We start from the raw sequence: 21,975 nt of genomic DNA on the forward strand, positions 1-21,975 counted from the left end.
GGGTCTTCATTGCTGCGCGGGCTTTCTCTAGTTGCAGGGAGCAGGGACCACTCTTTGTTGTGGTGCGCGGGCTTCTCATTGCGGTGGCTTCTCTTGTTGTGGAGCACAGGCTCTAGGCACGCGGGCTTCAGTAGTTGTAGCATGTGGGCTCAGTAGTTGTGGCTCAAGGTCTCTAGAGCGCAGGCTCAGTAGTTGTGGCGCATGGGCTTAGTTGCTCCATGGCATGTGGGATCTTCCCGGACCAGGGCTCGAACCTGTGTCACCTGCATTGGCAGGTAGATTCTTAACCATTGCGCCACCAAGGAAGCCTGATGCATAACTTCTTTTTTTTTTTTTTTTTGGCTGTGTTGGGTCCTCGGTTCATGCGAGGGCTTTCTCCGGTTACGGCAAGTGGGGGCCACTCTTCATCGCGGTGCGGGGACCGCTCTTCATCGCGGTGCACGGGCCTCTCACTATCGCGGCCCCTCCCGCTGCGGGGCACAGGCTCCAGACGCGCAGGCTCAGCAGTTGTGGCTCACGGGCCCAGCCGCTCCGCGGCATGTGGGATCCTCCCAGACCAGGGCTCGAACCCGTGTCCCCCGCATTAGCAGGCAGACTCTCAACCACTGCGCCACCAGGGAAGCCCCATAACTTCTTAATTCTTGATATCAGGAGGTATATGATGCTTGGCTGCTTTTGTTAAAATTGATCAGTGGGTTTAGGTACCTGGCACATGCAACCATCGTGAAGGCCTCCAGCAGCCTCTTATTTATTTATGTTTTTTGCCGCGCCACGTGGCACGTGGGATCTTAGTTCCCCAACCAGGGATTTAACCTGTGCCCCCTGCGTTGGAAGCACGGAGTCTTAACCACTGCCAGGGAAGTCCCTCCATCAGCCTTTTTACCTAATGTTTTAGCAGTCACTGATGCTTGCTGCCTGGGCCGTTATTCGTTAGGGGGTAGCAAAATGGTGCTACTCTTTATCATCTACTAATTTATCATCTCTTCTTTGTTTATAAGCTAGTCTTCTATGAAAGAAACAGTCCTTCATCGATAACGCTGAGGCACAGTTTATATAGGAAAGACAAGATAGATGCTTGATTCTTTCTAGAAGAGCACTTTCTTAGTAAACCTACAGTGAACATAATACTTAGATGTGTTTACTTTAATATCTAAAGCAAGACAAGGATGCCTACTATTACTGCTCTTGTTTAACATATTACTAGAAGTCCTTGTCAACAGTACAAGGGAAGAAGAATAACTATTGTAAGGAAAAAGATTAAATTGTCATTATGTACAGACTGTATACTCATTTACTTCAGGGGAATAAAACAGAATCAGCAAACTATTAAAACTGCCTTGAGTTCATCAAGGGTCTTAAAAATCAATACCATTTCTTTTCATCATCCTTAACCAACTAGAAAATGAAATTTTAAAAAAATGTGTATCATTTAAACAACAAAACCTAGAAAGTGCCAATATATTAGTCTAATCAAGAATACACAGGACTCATATTAAGAAAACTTTAAAACTTCAATAAAAGATACAGGAAATAATCGTGGACATGATAATTTACTCTTATAAGGATGTTATTACTTCTGAAGTTTATCAATAAATTCCAAGTAATCTCTGTCAAAATTTTAGCTGGGTATTTTCGAGGAACTCTGTAAACTTATTGTGTAGAAGAATAAATAATAATTCATGAATAGTTAAATCAACCTTTAAAAAAGGAGAGTAAAGGGGAATTTACCCTATCAGATATTAAGATATATCAGTACTACAAAAGGCCATAGTAATACAGTGTGGTATAGTACAAGAACAAACAAATAGATCACTCTTAGAGAACTTAGATAATAGACCCAAGGATATATGGGAACTTAGTATGTTATAAAGGTGACACCACAATCAATAGGTAAAAGTTAGGTTGTTTAGTAGATGGTTTTAGAAAAAGCAGCTCATTATATATGGAGAAATAAAACAGTATCTCTATCCTGTATCATATGCAAAGGTAGATTCCAGATGGATTAAACACCTAAATGTGGAAGATAAAACCAAAAGGTTTAATAGAAGAAAATTATTTTCTTTAAAAACATATATATTTTTGTGACCTAGGGTTGGGGAAGGAACTTCTAAAACCTCAAAGCACAAACAATTTGTGTGTAAATTTAATTGCATCAAAAGAGGGAGCTCTATTTAACAAAGGACCCCATGGGCAAAACTAATACACATGTGACAAATGGGAGACAATATTTGCAATGTTTTAATTGCCAAGTGATTAATGTCCTCTAAACTAGACTATATAGGAAACTCCTGCAAATAAACAAGATAAAGAAAGCAATCCCAGCAGAAAAATGGGCAAAGGATATAAACAGGCAGTTTATAGAAAAGGAAATCCTCAAAGCAGTAAGCATATGAAGAGTTGCTCAAATGTATTAGCAGTCAGAGAAATACAAATTAAAACAGTAAGATAGGGGCTTCCCTGGTGGCTCAGTGGTTAAGAATCCGCCTGCCAACGCAGGGGACACGGTTCGAGCCCTGGCCCAGGAAGATCCCACATGCTGTGGAGCAACTAAGCCCGTGCGCCACAACTGCTGAGCCTACGCTCTAGAGCCCGCAAGCCACAACTCTTGAGCCTGCGTGCCACAGCTGCTGAAGCCCACGCACCTAGAGCCCGTGCTCTGCAACAAGAGAAGCCACTGCAATGAGAAGCACATGCACTGCAATGAAGAGTAGCCCCCGCTCACTGCAACTAGAGAAAGCCCACGTGCAGCAATAAGGACCCAATGCAGCCAAAAAAAAAAAAACAACAACAACAACAACCAAAAAACAAAAAAGACAGTAAGATATTTCATATATGTTAAGCTGGCACATATTAGCAAACGAGATAAAAACCAAATGCTGATGAAGATGCAGGTTATAAAAACTCTTACACACTGCTGGGGCACATGTAGCCACTCTGGACAGTAGCATGGCACTCAGAATTAAAACTCTGTATGTATATGACCCAGCAATTCTGCTCTTGAGTTTATATGCTGAAGAAAATCTCAATCAGATCCATAAGAAAACATTTACAGGAATATTCATTGCAGCATTATTTGTGGTAGAAAGGCATTGGAGATAATCCAGGTGTCCGGTGCATGGATAGTAGAGAGAAAAAATGTTTTGGATACATGCCATGGCATATTATATACCAATCAGAAGCAGCAAATCAAATGTACACAGACAAAATGAATGGATTATGTTACAGAATTGAAAAAGAACAGAATGAGATATAACACAGTAAGATTTGCACACATCAAAAATACATGCACTCAGTAAACAATAAGGATTTACTGTATAGCACAGGAAACTATATTCAGCATCTTGTAATAACCTATAATGGAAAAGAATCTGAACTATATATATATATATACACACACACATACATACATATCTGAATCACTTTGCTGTACACGTGAAACGAATAAAATATTATAAATCAACTACAATTTAAAAAATAAAATTTTTTTTAAATACATGCATTCAAAAACATTTTGCAAGAACACATACAAATTAAAGGGCACACAATACGCATAGTAGGGTGGTTGCCTATGAGGATACAGAAACAAGGATAAGGGGAAATTTAAAGATTTTCATGACGCCCCATCTCATTTCATAGAATCGTAGAAATTAGTTAAGATATGATCTGTAAATGTATCTAAATGGCAGTATGATAAAAGCAAATGAAATGATCGAAGGCACCACTGTCAACCCATTCACTTTGTGGAACTCCTACTCCCCCATCAGGATGTCTTATGAACCATAAGTGTTGTGTGACCATCAGATATACAGACCGAGTGTGGAGACCCACGTCAGCCTGTATATTGAACACTTAATATGTTATTGCCATTTTAATTAGTTAAAATATCTTAAGAATTTATAATATTTAAAATCTATTCCATATACATCTGTGTGTTTTAATATAAAATAGGATTTCCCCAAATCTTTAGGGAAAATTGCCATTCTAGTAATATGTGCCTTCTAAGACCCCCTAGTACACATCCAGTATGAGAAGCAGGTTCTTAAGCTGACTCCATTGATCAAAGATCTCACAGATCTTTGGGAAAAATAATTTCTTTTCTTCTAACACTAAGGCATTTCACTATTCTGGCTCTTCCAAGATGGATTCCAATTTGAAATATTATGTGGTAAAATATACAGTTATTTTATGACACTCTGATTTTTTTTTTCTTTAACTTTACAGAGACTGTGCAGTTGATCCAACTTGTGTTTTATGCATGGAGTGCTTTTTGGGAAGTATTCACAGAGACCATCGATATAGGGTTAGTAATATCCAGATAATAACCACACCTAGTATTGAATTTTATATTCAATACCTTTTCTTTTTAAAATTCCAAGATTTAACACTGAAACAGGGGAGAGTGGTTTAAGAAATGTGTTATTCAAATACCATTAAACATACGATGGCAGTGTAGAGATGAATTATGAATCCAGATTTCATGGAACACATGGTTTAAGATGAAAAGACTATAGATAGAAGCTCTTTCAGTATTGGTTTTCAACTAGTTTGTTTTGTTATTTTTTTTAATGTTTATTATCTTTATAATTCTAGGTTTATAAAGCAAGTTATCAAAAATTAGAGGATAAAGGTGAGAGTTAAAATGCAAGAGGGAGGTTCTGAAGGGAGATGAGTGAGCAATTAAGTAAAAGTGACAGGATTATACCTTTAAGAAATGGTTCTATCTATTGGTCAGCTTCTGCAGAAGATTTGTCATTTCTTAATATTAAAGAGGCATCTACTACAATGTAGAAAAGGGCCAACTTCAGAACAAAAGACTAACCAATTTTTTTTTAACTGCTGTAATGCAATCGTTACTTTTCCAAAAATCAAGTATGTTTGCTTTTAAGTCAGGGATACAAAATACGTAGGCAGATTATTGCTAAGCCTGTCCTGGTTCCTCTACTGGAAGCTGAAGACAGAGCTATGAACATTCAAAAATTTAGGGAACTGTTAGTAGCTGGAACTTTTCACCCTAATCTCAAATAAAGATAGAGAAGAAATATTGCAATCTCCTTATTAATTCAAGACTTTTGATTCAGGACTTTTCCTCCTGTTTGTTTTTATTTACTCTACCCGAGTATTGTTAACAGTGAACTAAAACAGCTGCAAAATTGAATTCATATTTTTATATGTTCTTTTTATTTTCATAAATCAGTAAGAGAATCCTAGTTTCCTTTAAACTGTTCTACCTATCTTTGGTTACCAGAACATGCATAAAAGCTATAGGGTGAGGTTATCATTTTCCATATGGCTGCCTGCCCATGTTTCTTGGCATATATCTTTGCAGCCCCTAAGAATAACTGTCATTTGTGAGTTTACATTAATTACCTTGTGATATGTAACACACAAATACTTACTTTGGGCAAGATATGAAAGGCTCTTTCTAAAATTTCCTTCTCATACCCATCTATGAACTCTCACAGTATTTTTTAAAAAAGCAGAATTTCCAGTCTACTAATTATTAAATAATAGGTTTTATCTTGCCAGATTCCTTGAATCATTGCTACATCTTAAGGAAGCATGAATAATTTTGAAGCCCACAGGTGGTAAAAGGTTTTATGACTAGGCACTCCATGTTTCTGTTTCCAGAGCTTCCTTCCTTTTCAAAGAATGCTATTTAGAGAGTGTTAGAAAAGAAAAATAAACTATTTCTAGTTTTTTTGGTCACTTTCTCTAATGCAGATGCACTCTTATTAGACTTTTGTAGAAGACAGCAGCTATAGGAATCTTTTGTCACTCTTGAATCTGTTATGTTATAACCTGGTAGCATAGATACCAACAGTATACCAATTTAGCCAAAACCTAGCAAGAAAACCCTTGTTATTTTCCTAATTAGGAAGTCATGCAAGTGGACATATTTTACCTCTTTAAAATAGCTGTAGCTTGCTAGACACTACAGAGTAGCTTATTTTATTTTGAAATCACTTAAATTAGCCTATAGGCTTATTTAAAATCAGCTTTAAAACATTGAGAGGTTTGGCATTTTATTTAATTTTATCCCTCCAAAGAAATTAACACTTCAGCAATGTTATTTCCTTAGCACTTGATATTCCTATTTATAATCCGATAGCCCTCAGTAAATACTTATTGACAAGATACTTTACAATTTTTTTTCAAGATGACAACATCAGGAGGTGGAGGTTTCTGTGACTGTGGTGATACTGAAGCTTGGAAAGAGGGTCCTTACTGTCAGAAACATGAACTTAACACCTCTGAAATTGAGGAAGAAGAGGTAAAAACATTTTCACAAAATTGTTCCTAAGGAAGTACTGTTAACCATGTGTTTGAAATATTTTCAGACATAAGAATTAGGTTATAATATAGCAATGGATAAGTAAAATATCAATAGTCCTCTCACTATTAACAGTGACCAAGTATATATTTCGAAAGTTTTTGCATTTTATGGATGGCATACCATTACTAGTAGAACACACTTGAAATTATAGAAATTTAATTTAATTTGGACTTTTGCATTTGTTTGTTTTATTTTAAGCATATATGAGTTTTTTTAAGTCCTCATTTATTATTAAAGGGATTATTTTTCCTATATATGTAGATCAGTTAACTTAGTTGGTTTTTGTTTGTTTTGTGACTAAGACTTTGTAGATCAGATACCTTTCTTTTCTGTAGTCCTACATGGCAGCCAATCCTACTCATCATCTCCTGGTAAATCAATGTCATTGGATATGTGATGGGACCAAACATTGGGATGATAGCTCAGTACAAGTTATACTCGTTCCAGCTGTAAATATGTGCTTTCTAAAATTGTTGTTGATCCTTTATTATTTTTCTCTAAATGATATTTGTTATGAAATAATGGGCTCTCACTAAATAAATACTTGAAACTCTGCCATTTGTGACAATCTGATGTTTGATTTAAGATCCTTATTTCAGATTTTAATTTTAAATGGCAGAGAGGTGGGTACATTAAAAGAACTTACGCATTGTTAGTAAGTAGGTCTGATACCAATCTGGGGCAAGTGGACATTAATAGTCCTTCCTAGTGCACATGTCTTCCTGGTCTCAGATATTTTAACAGAATGACCGGAAAACTTATGGTGTAGGACAGTATCTTTTAGACTGTGTTTCACTGTGTTTTAGACAGATGAAAATTTGTGCAAAATGATTCAGTGCTATAGAAAACATATATATTTGTGTTTCATTTGCTTTGTGCATGTGTTCTAGGATTTGCTACAGAGAGATGCCAAGTGATCAGGGTTTCAGATTTCTCTACTGCAATTGGAGCAGCTCTGTTTTTATCTCTTACATATTGGGTTGGCATTCTGTATATAAAAATATAAGTAAGGCAAACAAAGACATATTTGAAAAAATGGTTTTGCTTTTAAAAAATAATTGAAAGCTAGTGTAAAACTTTAGGACTCTGGGAGAAAATATTTGCAAGTCATATCTGATAAGTGTCTGGTATCCAGAATATATATCTTACAACTCAACAACAAAAAGACAACACAATTAAAATGGCCAAAGGACCTGAATAGACATTTCTCCAAAGAAGATATAATGCAAGTGACCAACAAACACATGAAAACATGCTCAAGAGTATTAGTCATTAGGGAAATGTAAATCAAAACCACAGTGAGATACCACTTCACACCCACTAGGATGGCTGTAATCAAAAAAGTGGCAAATAGGTGTTGGCGAGGCTGTAGAGAAATTGGAACTCTGTACAGTGCTAGTGGGAATGCAAAATGATTTAGCACTGTGGAAAACAGTTTGGCTATTCCTCAAATGTTAAACATTGCCATGTAAGCCTGTAATTTCACTTCTAGGTATATACCCAAAAGAATTAAAAACAAGTATTCAAATAAGTACATGCACACACATTAGTAGCAGCATTATTCATAATAGCCAAAAGGTGGAAACAGTCAAAATGTCTATCAGTATGTGAATGGATAAACATACAGTGTAATATTACTTAGCTGTAAAAAGGAATGAAGTACTGATACATGTTGCAACGTGGATGAACTTTCAAAACATCATGCTAAGTGAAAGAAGCCAGACACGAAGGGTCACATACTGTATGATTCCATTTATGTGAAATATCCAGAATAAATAAGTCTGTAGAGAACACAGACTGGTGGTTGCCAGGGAATAGGGAAGGGAGAAATGGAGAAAAACTGCTTTATGGGTAAGGGGTTTTACTTTGTTGAAGTGATAGAAATGTTTTAGAACTAGATAGAGGTGATTGTAGCTCAACATTATGAATATACTAGATACCACCAGATTGTTCACTTTAAATTTTCTAAGAAAAATTATGAATCCGCCTGCAGTTACTCTCTTGGCTTTATCCTCATACATTAGTGGGGTAGCTATCAAATAATGAAGACTCTGGTTAGTTTCCTGAATTTTTAGAAGATACCAGCAAAATAACCTGCCTGGCTGAAATTGTATGGTCCTGCCTGGAGAATATATATTCCAGCAACTTGACAGAGAATCGAACCTCCAGACTTTGCCATTTAATTCCTATTTAAGAATTCAGTTAAGAGAAATGAAGTCTTCGAGAAAAGACTATAAGATATTAAAAAGATAACAAATAACATTATATTTAGCATACCTGGTCCCCACTCATTAAATCCATACATTATCTAGGGTTTTTCTATTTTATGCTTGAAATGGAAGAAGGCTATATAATATTTGAAATGAACCTTTTTAGCCTGTCATAGAATTGTTTTTATTGAATATAATTTTTTTGTTATACATTCAGCCTACATCTTAAGAAAAAGTTGGAAAAAATTTGATTATATACTTCTGTTGGGGTAGTGTTTAGAAGTTCCACAGGTCTTCTCAACTTTTGGCATTTGGGGTGGGACATTCTTCCTTGTACAGGCCAGGGATCAGCAAACTCTGGCGCCACAGGCCGGATCTTGTCTGCAACCTGTTACTGGCACCACCATAATCGAAGAATGGTTTTTATATTTTTAAATAGTTGAAGAAAAATCAATAAGGGTAGTATTTTGTGGCATGTGAACATTATGTGAAATTCAAATTTCATTATCCATAAATAAAATTTTATTGCAACACAGCCACGCTTAATTGTTCATGTACTGTCTATAGCTGCTTTTCCACTACAACAGCAAAACTGAGTAGCTATGACAGAGACCCTGTAGCCTGCAAAAACTGAAATACTTAGTGACTCTTTACAGAAAAACTTTACTGACCCCAGATGTACACTGTCAGAAGCACTGTGTTTATTATACCTAATTCCCACTCATTAAATGGTAATAGCATCTTCCATCACTGTGACAACAATAAATGCCCAACTAGGTTTCCAAATGGGCCCTTGAGCACGGGGGGTGAGTACGGAGGCTGGTGGGATGGTACCTTTCCTAGTGTCTCCTTTGTTGATCTTTATAAAAACCGTAAGAAATTTCTCTTAGGTCTCTGCATTAGGAAATGTTACGTTTCTCTTGGTGTGAGTCTGGTAACTGACTGTGTTTCCTTTTGTTGGGGCGTCTTGAAAACAGCTTGTCTGTAGTAGCTGATAAGTAGCTGAAATTTATATGATTGGCATTTATAAATAGATGTTATCTTGACTTCAGTTTATTTTCCTTCCTTTATTTTCATTTTACCTGCTTTGTATATCTTTTTTTTTTTTTTTTTTTTTTAAGGAATGGGTTGGACTTGAGGCTGATGCTTTTTTTTTTATTTTTTTTTTATTTTTGGCTGTGTTGGGTCTTCGTTTCTGTGCGAGGGCTTTCTCTAGTTGTGGCAAGCGGGGGTCACTCTTCATCGCGGTGCGCGGGCCTCTCACTATCGCGGCCTCTCTTGTTGCGGAGCCTAGGCTCCAGACGCGCAGGCTCAGTAGTTGTGGCTCACGGGCCTAGCTGCTCCATGGCATGTGGGATCTTCCCAGACCAGGGCTCGAACCCGTGTCCCCTGCATTAGCAGGCAGATTCTCAACCACTGCGCCACCAAGGAAGCCCTGTATATCTATTTTTTAATACTGTTTTATTACACTGGATGTATTCTAGTTGCTGAAGGGGAATTCCCTGGAGGTCCAGTGGTTAGGACTCCATGTTTTCACTGCCAAGAGCGCAGGTTCAATCCCTGGTCGGGCAACTACGATCCCGCAAGCTGCACTTGGCCAAAAAAAGTTGCTGTAAATCCTTTTTGGAATGAAATTTAATTCAATAACATATATTAACTGAATGAACAACCTCAGTGAAAAATTTTTTATCTGAAATTTTCACTTATCAATGCTGCTTTCATCCCATTTGAAAATAGATCAGTGGTAACTAGTAGCTGAATATCATGCTAAATACGATTCTTGGTTTATCTCATTTAATTCTCAGAACAGCCCTGTAAGATGAATACTACTGTTACCCATATTTTATAGCTGTGGAAGCTTGAGTCTTAGATTAAGAAACTTGCCTACAGTGTCCCACACAGTAAGTGCTAGAGCTGGGCTTTAAACCTAGGTAGTATAGACAACTCTGACAGTACAGTATACTGGATTTTTGAAAACGTTTTTTGGCAGTGGAATTTTTTTTAATAAAATTTTAATTAAGAAATCCCAATAATAAAACAGATAAAAGCAGTATTACTAATGAATTTATTTTTTATAAGTTGGAATGTATATTTATTTCTTGTTAGAAAGTCGATTCATAACTTTGGTTTCTAGTTTATTTCTAGTTTTAGTTGGGCAGTGTGGAGAAAACCCTCATTCATACCTTATTTGCATATGACAACAGTTAAACTCTATTATAATATGTGCTTACTTTTTTTTCTTTTTTTTTTTAAGATTGATTGATTTTTTTGGCTGCATCAGGTCTAGTTGCTGCACGCAGGACCTTTCGTTGCAGCGCACAGGCTCTTCATTGTGGTGTGTGGGCTTCTCTCTAGTTGTGGTGGCAGGTCTTCTCTTCTCTAGTTGTGGCACGCAGGCTCCAGGGCGCGTGGGCCCTGTAATCATGGCTCGCAGGTTCCAGAGCTCATGGGCTCCGTAGTTTGCAGCACGCAGGCTCAGTAGTTGTGGCGCATAGGCTTAGTTGCCCTGCAGCATGTAGGATCTTAGTTCCCTGACCAGGGATTGAACCCACGTCCCCTGCATCATAAGGCAGATTCTTTACCACTGGACCACCAGGGAAGTCCCAACCACAGGTAACCTTTTTAACAGCATGCTATTCTTCTAGTTTGGAAGAATAATAAATCAAAGTTGACTCACTGACAAAGGCTTGCATTCTCTAACATAAATGTCACCAAAAACAATTATTAGTCTTAGATAATACAACATAGGATAAGATGGTTATTTATTTTCTCATTCCAACTGACTTATGCTGTGATACGAGCACTTGGAACAGAAGTCTTTTCAAATAGCGTTTAATTTACCATTGTACACGAGTAGACTTGCATAGCCTAGCATCTCTTCACTTCAGAAATAATGTTTCTTCATCAGTAACCCATTCTCAAGAAGTTAACATGTGCATACAAAGATGGCAGAAGAATCTGTATCCATAGGCCATTTAAAAATATGGATAATCATATGTTTTTAAACTGGTGTGTATTTCAAGTAGGAAACATCTCTACCAGGCCCTGGGATTTTTAGAACAGAGTTTGGACACTACTGGCTTGGATTCTCAAGAATTGGCGGTTGTTTCTGTCCCAACACCATTTAATTCTTCAATGCTCTAAATGTCTTGTATTATGGGATGTAATTGTAAGAAATGGAATAACTGTATAGTGAGATAGTATCACGAAGAAAACTGAGTTTTGGTTCTACTTTCTATTTTAGTACAATGTGAGGTTCGTATTACGATTAATAGCCACTCTTTTATGAATCCCCAGAAGGTACCAGTTCCAATACCTTCTTTGTAACAGGTGGTTTTGCCATGTTAACTTCTAAAGTCTCCATAAGAAATAGTACCAAACCTTGGTAGCAGTATAAAAAAAATTTTTTTTGATGGGACATATAAAGCAGTGTATTGAGGAGAGTTGTAGGTAAAAAGTGCTGTAAGACTTTGGAAAATCTTTTTCTTACTTTACTTCTTACATTATTTAAGTCCTAGACCCATCTCCTTTAGGAATCTTTGTCTTTTTTCCTTCATCCTTGATATTATTCTCCTCTCCATTTGTTTTATATCAGTTCCACTAAGCTGATCCTTGGTGAGGATGCACAAAAATGTTCTGTATCCTTATGTATATTTTCAAGAATGTGCTGGTTCCCATTCCATGATGTTGGAATATATTGATTTTCTTATTGAGAGATGAATATAACACTATTTAGCCATTAAGCTAAATAACATGTTTAGATTTGATAAAGCATTAAGATTAGATTGTATAAAACATTTTGCCAACCTTGACTGAAAGATAACCTTAGAGTATGTTTATAGTAATACTTTTTTACATTAACCTTGAAATTTAGTGACTTATTCACTGTTAACTCTAATGTACGAAGTTCTCTGTTAAATACATACACAACTTGACTCGCTGAGAGAAAGTGAGTGATTCTTAACATCGAGGAGCAGTTTTCTGACCTTGTTGACTTCTCCCCTTTAGAATCCTCAAAATCAGGCTCTCCTTTAGACCTATAAAACTAAATATTACTTGTCCATCCTTAGATAACATTCCTTTGTTTATTCTGGAAATTGGGGATTAGAGGGATGTGAAGCTGTAACCATGGTTTGATGTTAGGTTTTAAAGATCCTAGAATGCCATTCTAAAATTTTTAGATTTATTTATTAGGCATTGGAGTGCCGTGGAATATTGTGGTTCATATGATTCAGTAATAGGGATTATTATGAACAGAATGTTTTAGGAAGTTTGACTTGCTGAGATGTAACATATAGGATCAAATTGAAGAGAAGCTGAAGCTGGAAGATCAGTCAGCTTTTTACAGTAGTATTTTGAGGAGGGAGGCAGAATGGGAAAAAGGAGAATTAATGTACATTTAACATGGTTGCATTTTTTTTTTTCTGTTCTTTCAGGATCCTCTTGTGCATTTATCAGAAGATGTGATAGCAAGAACTTATAACATTTTTGCTATTATGTTTCGGTATGCAGTAGAGATATTAACCTGGGAAAAGGAAAGTGAATTGCCACCAGATTTAGAGATGGTGTAAGTACAACCCGTTTATTCCTTGTATTGGTATTTGCTCACACTCAGTTTTTAAGCATTTTGATTCTAATTCCTCAAATTAACTTTAATACAGCTAGGATAGAACATAATCTTTTTTAATAATTAGTTTTCAGCATAATAATAACCTTGGTTTTATAGTTTTTAAATATGTGTGAGCCATTTATTGGTAAAGGTTTTTCCCTGTTGTTGCTTTCGCTGATTTATAGCCATATTTTAGCCACATCAAGGCTCTACCACTGGTTTCAAGCAGAGGCATTTTTCTCTTCTTTGTGTGATAAAGCTGTTAAGTTAACTCTACAGTTCTTTTTGTTTGTTTATGAGATTTGATTAGGGAATGAGCACTTTGATCTAAGTGAGTTTTCTGGTTTGACTAAATGCACAAATTCAATTTTAACCATTTTTGATTCTAAATTTGTATAAAATTTATTCTACACTTTGTGATTCTTCTACAGTACATCTAACATTTTTACCATTTGTTCTTAGTTTATTGAGGAGATTGCAAATTTGTGACCAGAGAGCTGGATTCTGCTATAGCTGTATTAAGGTTAAGGGCTTACTTTTCTGCATGAATGTGCTTGCCTCAAGCAGCCTTCTCTTCTACTTTTAATTCTAGCCAAGCTTGTTGGAATTGTATTCACAGTTAAGGTTGAATACAAGTGAGAGTCTAAAGGACATTGGTGGTGTTTCTTTTTTGCTTTCTCAACAGTGTTCCAAATAATTAGGTTGTAGGTTGTTTTTTAGTAAAATGAAGAGTTAGTATTCCTTTTTTGGAAATGTTGAAAATGGCTTAGTTACCTCATAACTTTATCTTCATGTATTTTGAGTTGGGGACCAACTAAGATCTAAATCTGAGATCCAAATTTAGACCATAGAGAATAGAAGAGTTGTGTTTTTATTTTTCTGTTCCATTGTAAGTTTGGGACCACCAGCATAGAAGGGAAAAGAATCTAACTTGCGTCTCTTGTAATGTTTTCCCATCTTAGTAAATGGCATTTCATCTACCCAGAAACCTGAGTCATGCATATCCACTTAGATTTCAGGTCCAGCTGGTTCTCCCTCTGTCAAATTGTTTACTTCTGTTCATCTCCATTACTACTATGCTAGTCCACATTGCGTTAATTTCATCCTTGGACAACATGACGTCCCTAACTAGACTGCCATATCCACTCGTGTCTCTCATGGTCCATTCTCCACATATAGCCAAAGTGAACTTTAAGACAAATCTGACCATAGCTCCTATTTCACTTTCAAATCTTTGATTGCCCTTAGGATGGCAAAATCGAAATCCATTACAAGCTCTTTAAGATTTCTGCCTCTCTCCAAACTAATCTCCTCCTTCCTCCCTGTGCTCCAGCTCCCAGTATTTACCTTTGCCACCTCAGGGCCTTTGCTTTCACTTTCTTCTAGCCCTTCGCACTCTTGGCTTTGGGGCCCAGATATTATGGTCTCTAACTGGTGGATTGTAGAATTTTTAGCAGCATCCTTGGCCCTTACCCACTGGATGCCAGTGGCACTCCCACCCCAGTCATGACAACCAAAAGTTTCCAGACATTGCCCAGTGGTCATCTATGGAGGGTAGAGGAGAATTGCCCCCACTTGAGCACCACTGATAGCCAATTCTGACTTCAGCTCTCAAATTACTTCTTTGGCAGTTCTCTGAACTCCCATACTGGTTTTATCCCACTCTAGCATCCTATTCTTGATAAAAGCGAATTCACATAGATTATATGTATAGTATCTATCTTTCCCACCAGCCAGTAGTGTCATAGAGTGTGGGGACCACAGATGGCTTCATTACAGGTATGTGCCTAGTACCTAGCACGTTCCCTAGAACAAAGTGTGTTCTTAATAAATCATCCTGGAGCAAGGTGATATGCATATAGATAACATATAATTAATGTTTTATCCCACAGAGAGAAGAGTGACACCTACTATTGCATGCTGTTTAATGATGAGGTTCATACCTATGAACAAGTTATTTATACTCTTCAGAAAGCTGTTAACTGTACACAAAAAGAAGCCATTGGCTTTGCAACTACAGTAGATCGAGATGTAAGTAATTTCGTTATATTGATGTCACATAATAAATTAAACTTTTAATGCAGATAAGTTATCCTAGAAAATTGAGTTAGAGGTATATATGTCTAGGCTATTTTTCTTTAATTTCATATGAATATTGGCCCAAATATATATTAGATATAACTGTAAGCTATTATCAGAAAGTTTAGGAGGAAACGTAGATACAGTTGCTCTCATCCTACACAGTGGTTAGAAATATTCAGTTATGAAAATAGAAATTATAGCAGCCTAGAAGAATAAATATTGTATTGTTCAAGGATAACAACTTGAACTTATTAATGGCTTGAAAAATGTTAGGATAGCTTTGAAGGAAAATATTTTAATTTACTATTTAATTAATGAATAGAATAAACATTGTAGATATTAAAAATTGACCAGAGTTGTTATGTGCTCAGATAACACTGTGTTTATTTGTTTACTGTTTCAAAAGTTATTAATATTGAATATAAATATTTTTACAAGTTAATTTCAAATATCTTTATTTACAGGGACGTAGGTCTGTTCGATATGGAGACTTCCAGTATTGTGAACAAGCAAAATCAGTAATTGTGGTAAGTAATTTAAAAATATGTCTACACTCTTATTTTTTATTAGTATAAAACCAGTCCCACATTTTGGTGTTTATGAACACATTTTTCTGCCTTCCTGAATGTAAAGCCACATCAATCAAAAATCATGTTTAAATATATGTTACTTGAGCATTGCTTATTGCTTTATCTAGTTTTTTTTAAACTATGTAAGATTGATACAGAAAATGAATGTTTAGATGAGATATATATGTATATATTTCTGTCTTCTTATTTTTTCATCAGAGACGTCTTAGAAAGTTTTTTGCTTTCTGTTTTGTTTTTGATAGGGTTTCACATTACTTTTTAGGAATTATACTGACCTTTAGCACCAAGATTAGAATTCAAGGGAAGTTGTTTCTTGGTACCTAATAGCAAGGTATGCTGCATATCCTAATAGCATTTAGTGTATAATTTATCTGAAAGAAAACTATTCCCCACATTTAGATTTATTTTTAAAAGTTAGAATTTATTGTTTTTAACTATTCCATGTAACTGCATTTTATGTAAATGTCCTTTTAAAATATAATTTTATATATTTTATATATTGTGAAATATTTTAAATATACAGATGAAAATGCCTGTGTGCTACATTATACCTTATTTTCTTCATACGTATTTTAAATAAATAAAATAGTATAGAAGCCCTTGTATTATCCCTTCTAAATCCCATTCCCCTTCCTCCTTCCTGAGAGATAACTACTTTTCATTAATTTATCTTTCATTTTCATACATGCCTTTATATTTCATCTGTTAAATATCCATCCATATTATATGTATTGATTTGGAAGTCTTTAAACATTATATAACAAGATTCATACTGAATGTATTATATTGCAATTTGCCTTTTCATTTCAGTGTTGTTTCTAGATTTATCTGTGTTGATACATGTATCTGTAAGTATTCCATTGATGACTATACCATAATTTTTACATTCTCCAGTTGATGGACAATTAGGATATTTCCAATTTTTTTCTATAACTATCAGTCCTGCTGTGGTCATTTTTTTGTCCTCTTGTTGCATAGAAGCAAAAGTTTCTCTAGGGTATATACCAAGAAATGGAATTTCTGAGTTGTTAGCTTTTGGGCATTTTCAGCTATACTAGATTTTGCCAAGTTAATCTCCAAAATGGTGGTACCAATATACATCCAACCAGCACTGAAGTAGAGTTCCCATATCTCTACTGCTTTGTCAAAACTATATATTGTCAAATTTTTAAAATTTTGCCAACCTGATGTGTATGAATGGCATCTCATCAGTTAAATTTGCACTACCTTGATTACTGAGTATCTTATTTCATATTTATTGTATTGGTCATTTAAGTTTTCTGTGAATTTCTTGTTCGTACTCTTTACCCATTTTTTTGTTGTTAGGTTATTTGTGTTTTTCTTACTGATTTGTAAGGACTCTTCACATAATCTGAATCCTGATCTTTTGTTGCAGTGTCTTTTCCTAATATGTGACTTATTTTAAGCTTATTTGTGATGCTTCTCCTTGAGCAAAAGCTTTAATTTTAATGTAGCAAAATATATTTTTCTCTTCATGAGTTTGTGTCTTATTTAAGAAATTCTTTATTGATAACTGGGCATGCTCAATTTAATAATACATCAGAAACTATACTGTGGTTGTATAAAAAGAACATTCCCATTCTTAGGAAATGTATACTGAAGTTTTTAGGGATAAGGGGACATTATGCATATAATGTAACCTTCAGTGGTTTTTTTTTTTTTTTTTAAATGCTTGTGTGTGTCTGTGTGGAGAAAGAAAGATAATGTGCAAATGATAAAGCAATTGGAATAGAATGTTTACAGTAGATGAATCCAGGTAAAGGAGAAGGTGTTTTTTTTCCCTTTACATTTGTTGCTTCATAGTGTTATTTCAGTTTTTCCCTAAAAAATCAGTACTTGTAATCTCTGGTAGTGTCTGCATAGATATACTATATGCATAATATAGAATAGAAAGTCCAGAAATAGATACTAGTATGAGGAAAATCTAGGAAACAAGTACATTCTAAGGGAGGAGGAGAGCTTCTTAACCAAGACTAGAACCCCAGGAGTTAGAAAAGAACTTTTTTTTTTTGGCTGCATAAAAAATTTGCATAGCAAAATATTATAAAAAATGTCAGTAGACAGTAGATTTAGAAAAATTATTTCTAACACAAAGGATAGACATTTAATGTTTATGATAAACAGAGCACTCATAGATTATCAAGTAGGGAGCAAACAACAAAATAGAAAAATGGGCATAAGATATGAAAAGACGATCACAACAGAGAAGATCTAGGTGGTAAACATATGTAAAAAGAGACTCAAACTCACTAGTTTAGTAAAGTGACGGAGATTTCATACCCAACAAGATGGAGAAATTAGAGTGATAAAGTACCTTGCTGGCAGAGATGCAGAGAACAGAAATACTCGTGTAAAAATAAATTGCTACCACATAATTGGAAAACAATCTAGTAGCATCTATTATCTCTCCTAGGAATTTATCCTGTAAAAATACAAGCACCAGTTAGTGTGTGTACAAAATGTCCAGTACTACGTTTTTTGTAGTCATAGAAGACTGAAAACAAAGAGACTATGAATGCCCTTCTCTAGAGAATGTCTAAATAAATCCACACCACAGAATTTTATGAGTCATTAACCAAAAAAAAAAAACTGTTAACACAAAGATTCGACAGAATATGTGTAGTATCCCATTTTTTGTAAATCAAATAAAAACCTTTATAAATGTGTACATATATAATACATATAGATGGATAAAGTATGCAAAGGTGTACTGTGTTAATGTGGGTTATGGAGATGGGATGAACTGGTAGGTAGAAAGATGATCCAAGCAAAAAAGGAAAAGGGGGGGAAAACATGTTAAATTAAAAGTTTTGATAGACTTAAATAGACATTTATCCAAAGATGATATGCAGATTGCCAAAGCACAGGAAAACATGCTCAGTATTACTAATCACTAGGGGAATGCAAGTAAAAACCACAATAAGATACCACCTCATGTCCATTAGGATGGCTATTAAAAACAAACAACAACAACAACAAAACAATAACAGAAAATCACAGGTATTGGCAAGGATATGGAAAAATTGGAACCCTCGTGCACTATTGGTGGGAATGTAGAATGGTGCGACCACTATGGAAAACAGTATAGTGGTTCCTTTAAAAATTAAAAATAGAATTGCCATATGATCCAGCAGTCTTGCTTCTGGGTATATACACAAAAGAATTGAAAGCAGGGTCTCATGTTCATAACAACATTATTCACAGTAGACAAAAGGTAGAAGCAACTTTAGTGTCTATCAATGGATGAATGGATAAACAAAGTCTATATACATACAATAGAATATTATTCAGCCTTAAAAAGGAAGAAAATTCTGATACATGCTACAGTGTGGATGAACCTTGAGGACATTATGCTAAGTGAAATAAGCTAGTCACAAAAAGATACTATAAATAGTGTATGATTCTGCTTGTATGAGGTACCTGGAGTGTTTGATGGGTACAGAGTTTTAGTTTCACAAGACAGAGAGTTCTGGAGACTGGTTATACAACAATCTGCTTTACAGAACTGCACACTTAAAAATGGTTAAGTTGGAAAGTTTTGTGTGTATTTACTACAGTTTTTTTTTAAAGTATTGATAACATCACATTTGTGCAATGAAGTAAATTATTTAAATTAGTGTGTAATTACATTAAAAAATTAGTTTAAAGACATAAAGCCAATTTAAGCATTGAAATAATTTATAATTGGTGGGGCAGATTTTCAAATATAAGACCAAAAATTCAGGTTACTTAAAGCTGTAACTTCTTACTTTTTTGTAAGAATCCTAAGATTGCTTCTAGAAAATTAGAATCTGAATAAAGCAAGCCACGTGGTATTTTTCTTACACACATACATGGAAAACTCCCCTATAATGATGAGAGTGTAGCTATATTAAATAAAAATATTAACTTCTTTCTCTAAAATAGCCTTTTTAAGTTTGTTTTTTCATCCTGCCATTTCTTTTTAAGAGAAATACCAGTAGACAGACAAAGCCACTCAAAGTTCAAGTTATGCATTCGTCTATTGTCGCACATCAGAATTTTGGTTTGAAACTTTTGTCTTGGCTGGGAAGTATTATTGGATATTCAGGTAGGTTCATACTTGTGCTAATTGACTTAAAAATGAGCTCATATGCCTTTGCCAAACTGTTTTGGAAAAAATAGCAGGTGGAATCGTTTTTTTGCTTTAGTTTCATGTTTTAAAACACCATCTCATAATATCTTTATACATAGAAAAAAATCTGTTTCCCAGTTTTGATCCACGGGATCTTTTTTATATGCACACAGAGGAGTCTGTGTTCAAATAAATGCAGGAAACAGTGGGTTAAACAATTGTAAATGACTATAATATGCTAATGAAACCTAAATCTTACCAACTTGATAAAAGAACCTATTTCTTAATGGCGTATCCTGTGGAATTCTCTTCCACAAAGCAAGCTGCATAATGCTACTGTATATAAAACCTAAATGATTAACTGTTTAAAGGATGTCTTTGTTTTGACTTCTACGACTTGTGGTTACTAATAATTTGCAACCCTGAAAATTTGCAAATTTGAAGTTACTGTGTATTTGAGTTTTTGTTTTTCCACAGTCTACAAATTAGATAATCTTTTAAAAGTAGTGATAAACAGAATTAAGAACCTTCACGTCCAATGCCAAAAATACAAGTTTGCTGTGTAACACTGAAGAGTAAACTAGGAATAGATCTAAGCTGTCATACTGTTCTTCAGGCAAGGGAGGTGGTTTGAATAAATGACATTCCAATGTTTGCTATAAAGAAAATTTCTAAAACATTTGTATTAAAAGGCTACTAGAAAGAGTATTGCCACACTGTGAATTGACAGGTGAAAATATGGAGGTGTGGAAATTTAGGAGAACGTGTTTGTTTAATCTAAATGTCTTTCCAATTATTTCTCTCTTTTTTTATTTTTATTTTTTGGCTTTGGTGTTTTCCATTGGATATCTGTATGCCAAGTACTGTGCTACAGCATTAATGAATAGTATCATGGAAGCAGTTTTCTGCTGAAAATTTTCTTTGAGAAAATTTATTTATCATCAACAATTTAAAGACCTTATCTATTATTTAATTCATATATAAAGTTTTCTCTTTAGCCTTGTAAACAATTTCTATTTGGTGACTCTTATAATTAAATTTTAAAGTTACTCTATTTTTTGTTTTTTTTCCGATTATTATGCATGCTTGTAGAAGACTTTAAAACAGTGGATTTTAAATATGAAACTAGAAGGTATTAAAGTTGTGGTTTTGTTAATACTTATATATAGTTTTTAAGTTTAACATTTAGAATATAATGGAATTTGCCTTCCAAAGCCCCTCATATAGTAGGTATACATAAGTACATAGTGTATTTTTGTTTAATGAAGAACATTTTGCATAACATTAATAAAATGGACTGGTATAAAAGTACAGAGGTAATGTATTCTTTCTTTTAAATGGTAGCACAATTTTATATTATACCTATCTTCAGTTATCATGGGATATGTAACAATTTTACTGTAACCTGGTTTAATTAGCATAGATGCTTAAAAAACCATGTTTATTTCAGTGGCTTTTGGGTTCTTTGTTGCTTATTTAAATTCTTTACAGCATAAGAGATCATTGCCATTCTGATACACATGTATTTTGGTATTCTGGAATAAGAGTTGGTGTATAATGCAAGATTTGGAATTTTTCTCCATTTTGTGAACATGTTAATAAAATAGTATGTTTACTTTTTCTGAATAAATTTGACCTTTAGTTAAAAAAGAAAAAGTAAGACTCTATAGTAGATCCATTTGAAAATTTCTACTAATATGTCATTTTATTTTAATATTTGAAGTTACTGTTTCTTGACTACTTTTCTTCTTGTTTTAAGATGGTCTTCGCCGAATTTTATGTCAAGTTGGTTTACAAGAAGGGCCAAATGGTGAAAACTCTTCTCTAGTGGATAGGTTGATGCTTAGTGATTCCAAATTGTGGAAAGGTACATATCTTAACTACTTTTAAGGTATAGGGGAACTTACACAGGTAATTGGGATGTTAGTTTCTTTTTCATTTGGGGAGGTATTTAATAAATATATTTATGGTTTTTAGAATTAACACATGCAGTCTTATTCTTTGGGGAAAAAACAGATTTGGGGATCCATGATCCA

At 34.7% G+C, this 21,975-nt stretch overlaps 1 protein-coding gene across 6 annotated transcripts in view; it reads left to right on the top strand.

Annotated features, from left to right (window-relative positions):
* UBR2 (ubiquitin protein ligase E3 component n-recognin 2) overlaps positions 1–21,975 on the top strand; it is a 116,960-nt gene that overhangs the window by 29,725 nt on the left and 65,260 nt on the right. For all 6 annotated transcript variants that reach the window (XR_009009536.1, XM_007197860.3, XM_007197858.3 and 3 more), the window contains exons 3-9: positions 4,222–4,300; positions 6,158–6,271; positions 12,981–13,111; positions 15,046–15,184; positions 15,700–15,762; positions 19,795–19,915; positions 21,699–21,806. Coding sequence is in view for 5 of the 6 variants with exons in the window: in XM_007197860.3 (XP_007197922.2) it covers positions 4,222–4,300; positions 6,158–6,271; positions 12,981–13,111; positions 15,046–15,184; positions 15,700–15,762; positions 19,795–19,915; positions 21,699–21,806 (755 nt within the window). In the remaining variant the exon portion in view is untranslated. The remainder of the gene's footprint in view (positions 1–4,221; positions 4,301–6,157; positions 6,272–12,980; positions 13,112–15,045; positions 15,185–15,699; positions 15,763–19,794; positions 19,916–21,698; positions 21,807–21,975) is intronic.

Source organism: Balaenoptera acutorostrata, chromosome 10 (genome assembly GCF_949987535.1).
Source record: "Balaenoptera acutorostrata chromosome 10, mBalAcu1.1, whole genome shotgun sequence".
Taxonomy (NCBI): domain Eukaryota; kingdom Metazoa; phylum Chordata; class Mammalia; order Artiodactyla; family Balaenopteridae; genus Balaenoptera; species Balaenoptera acutorostrata.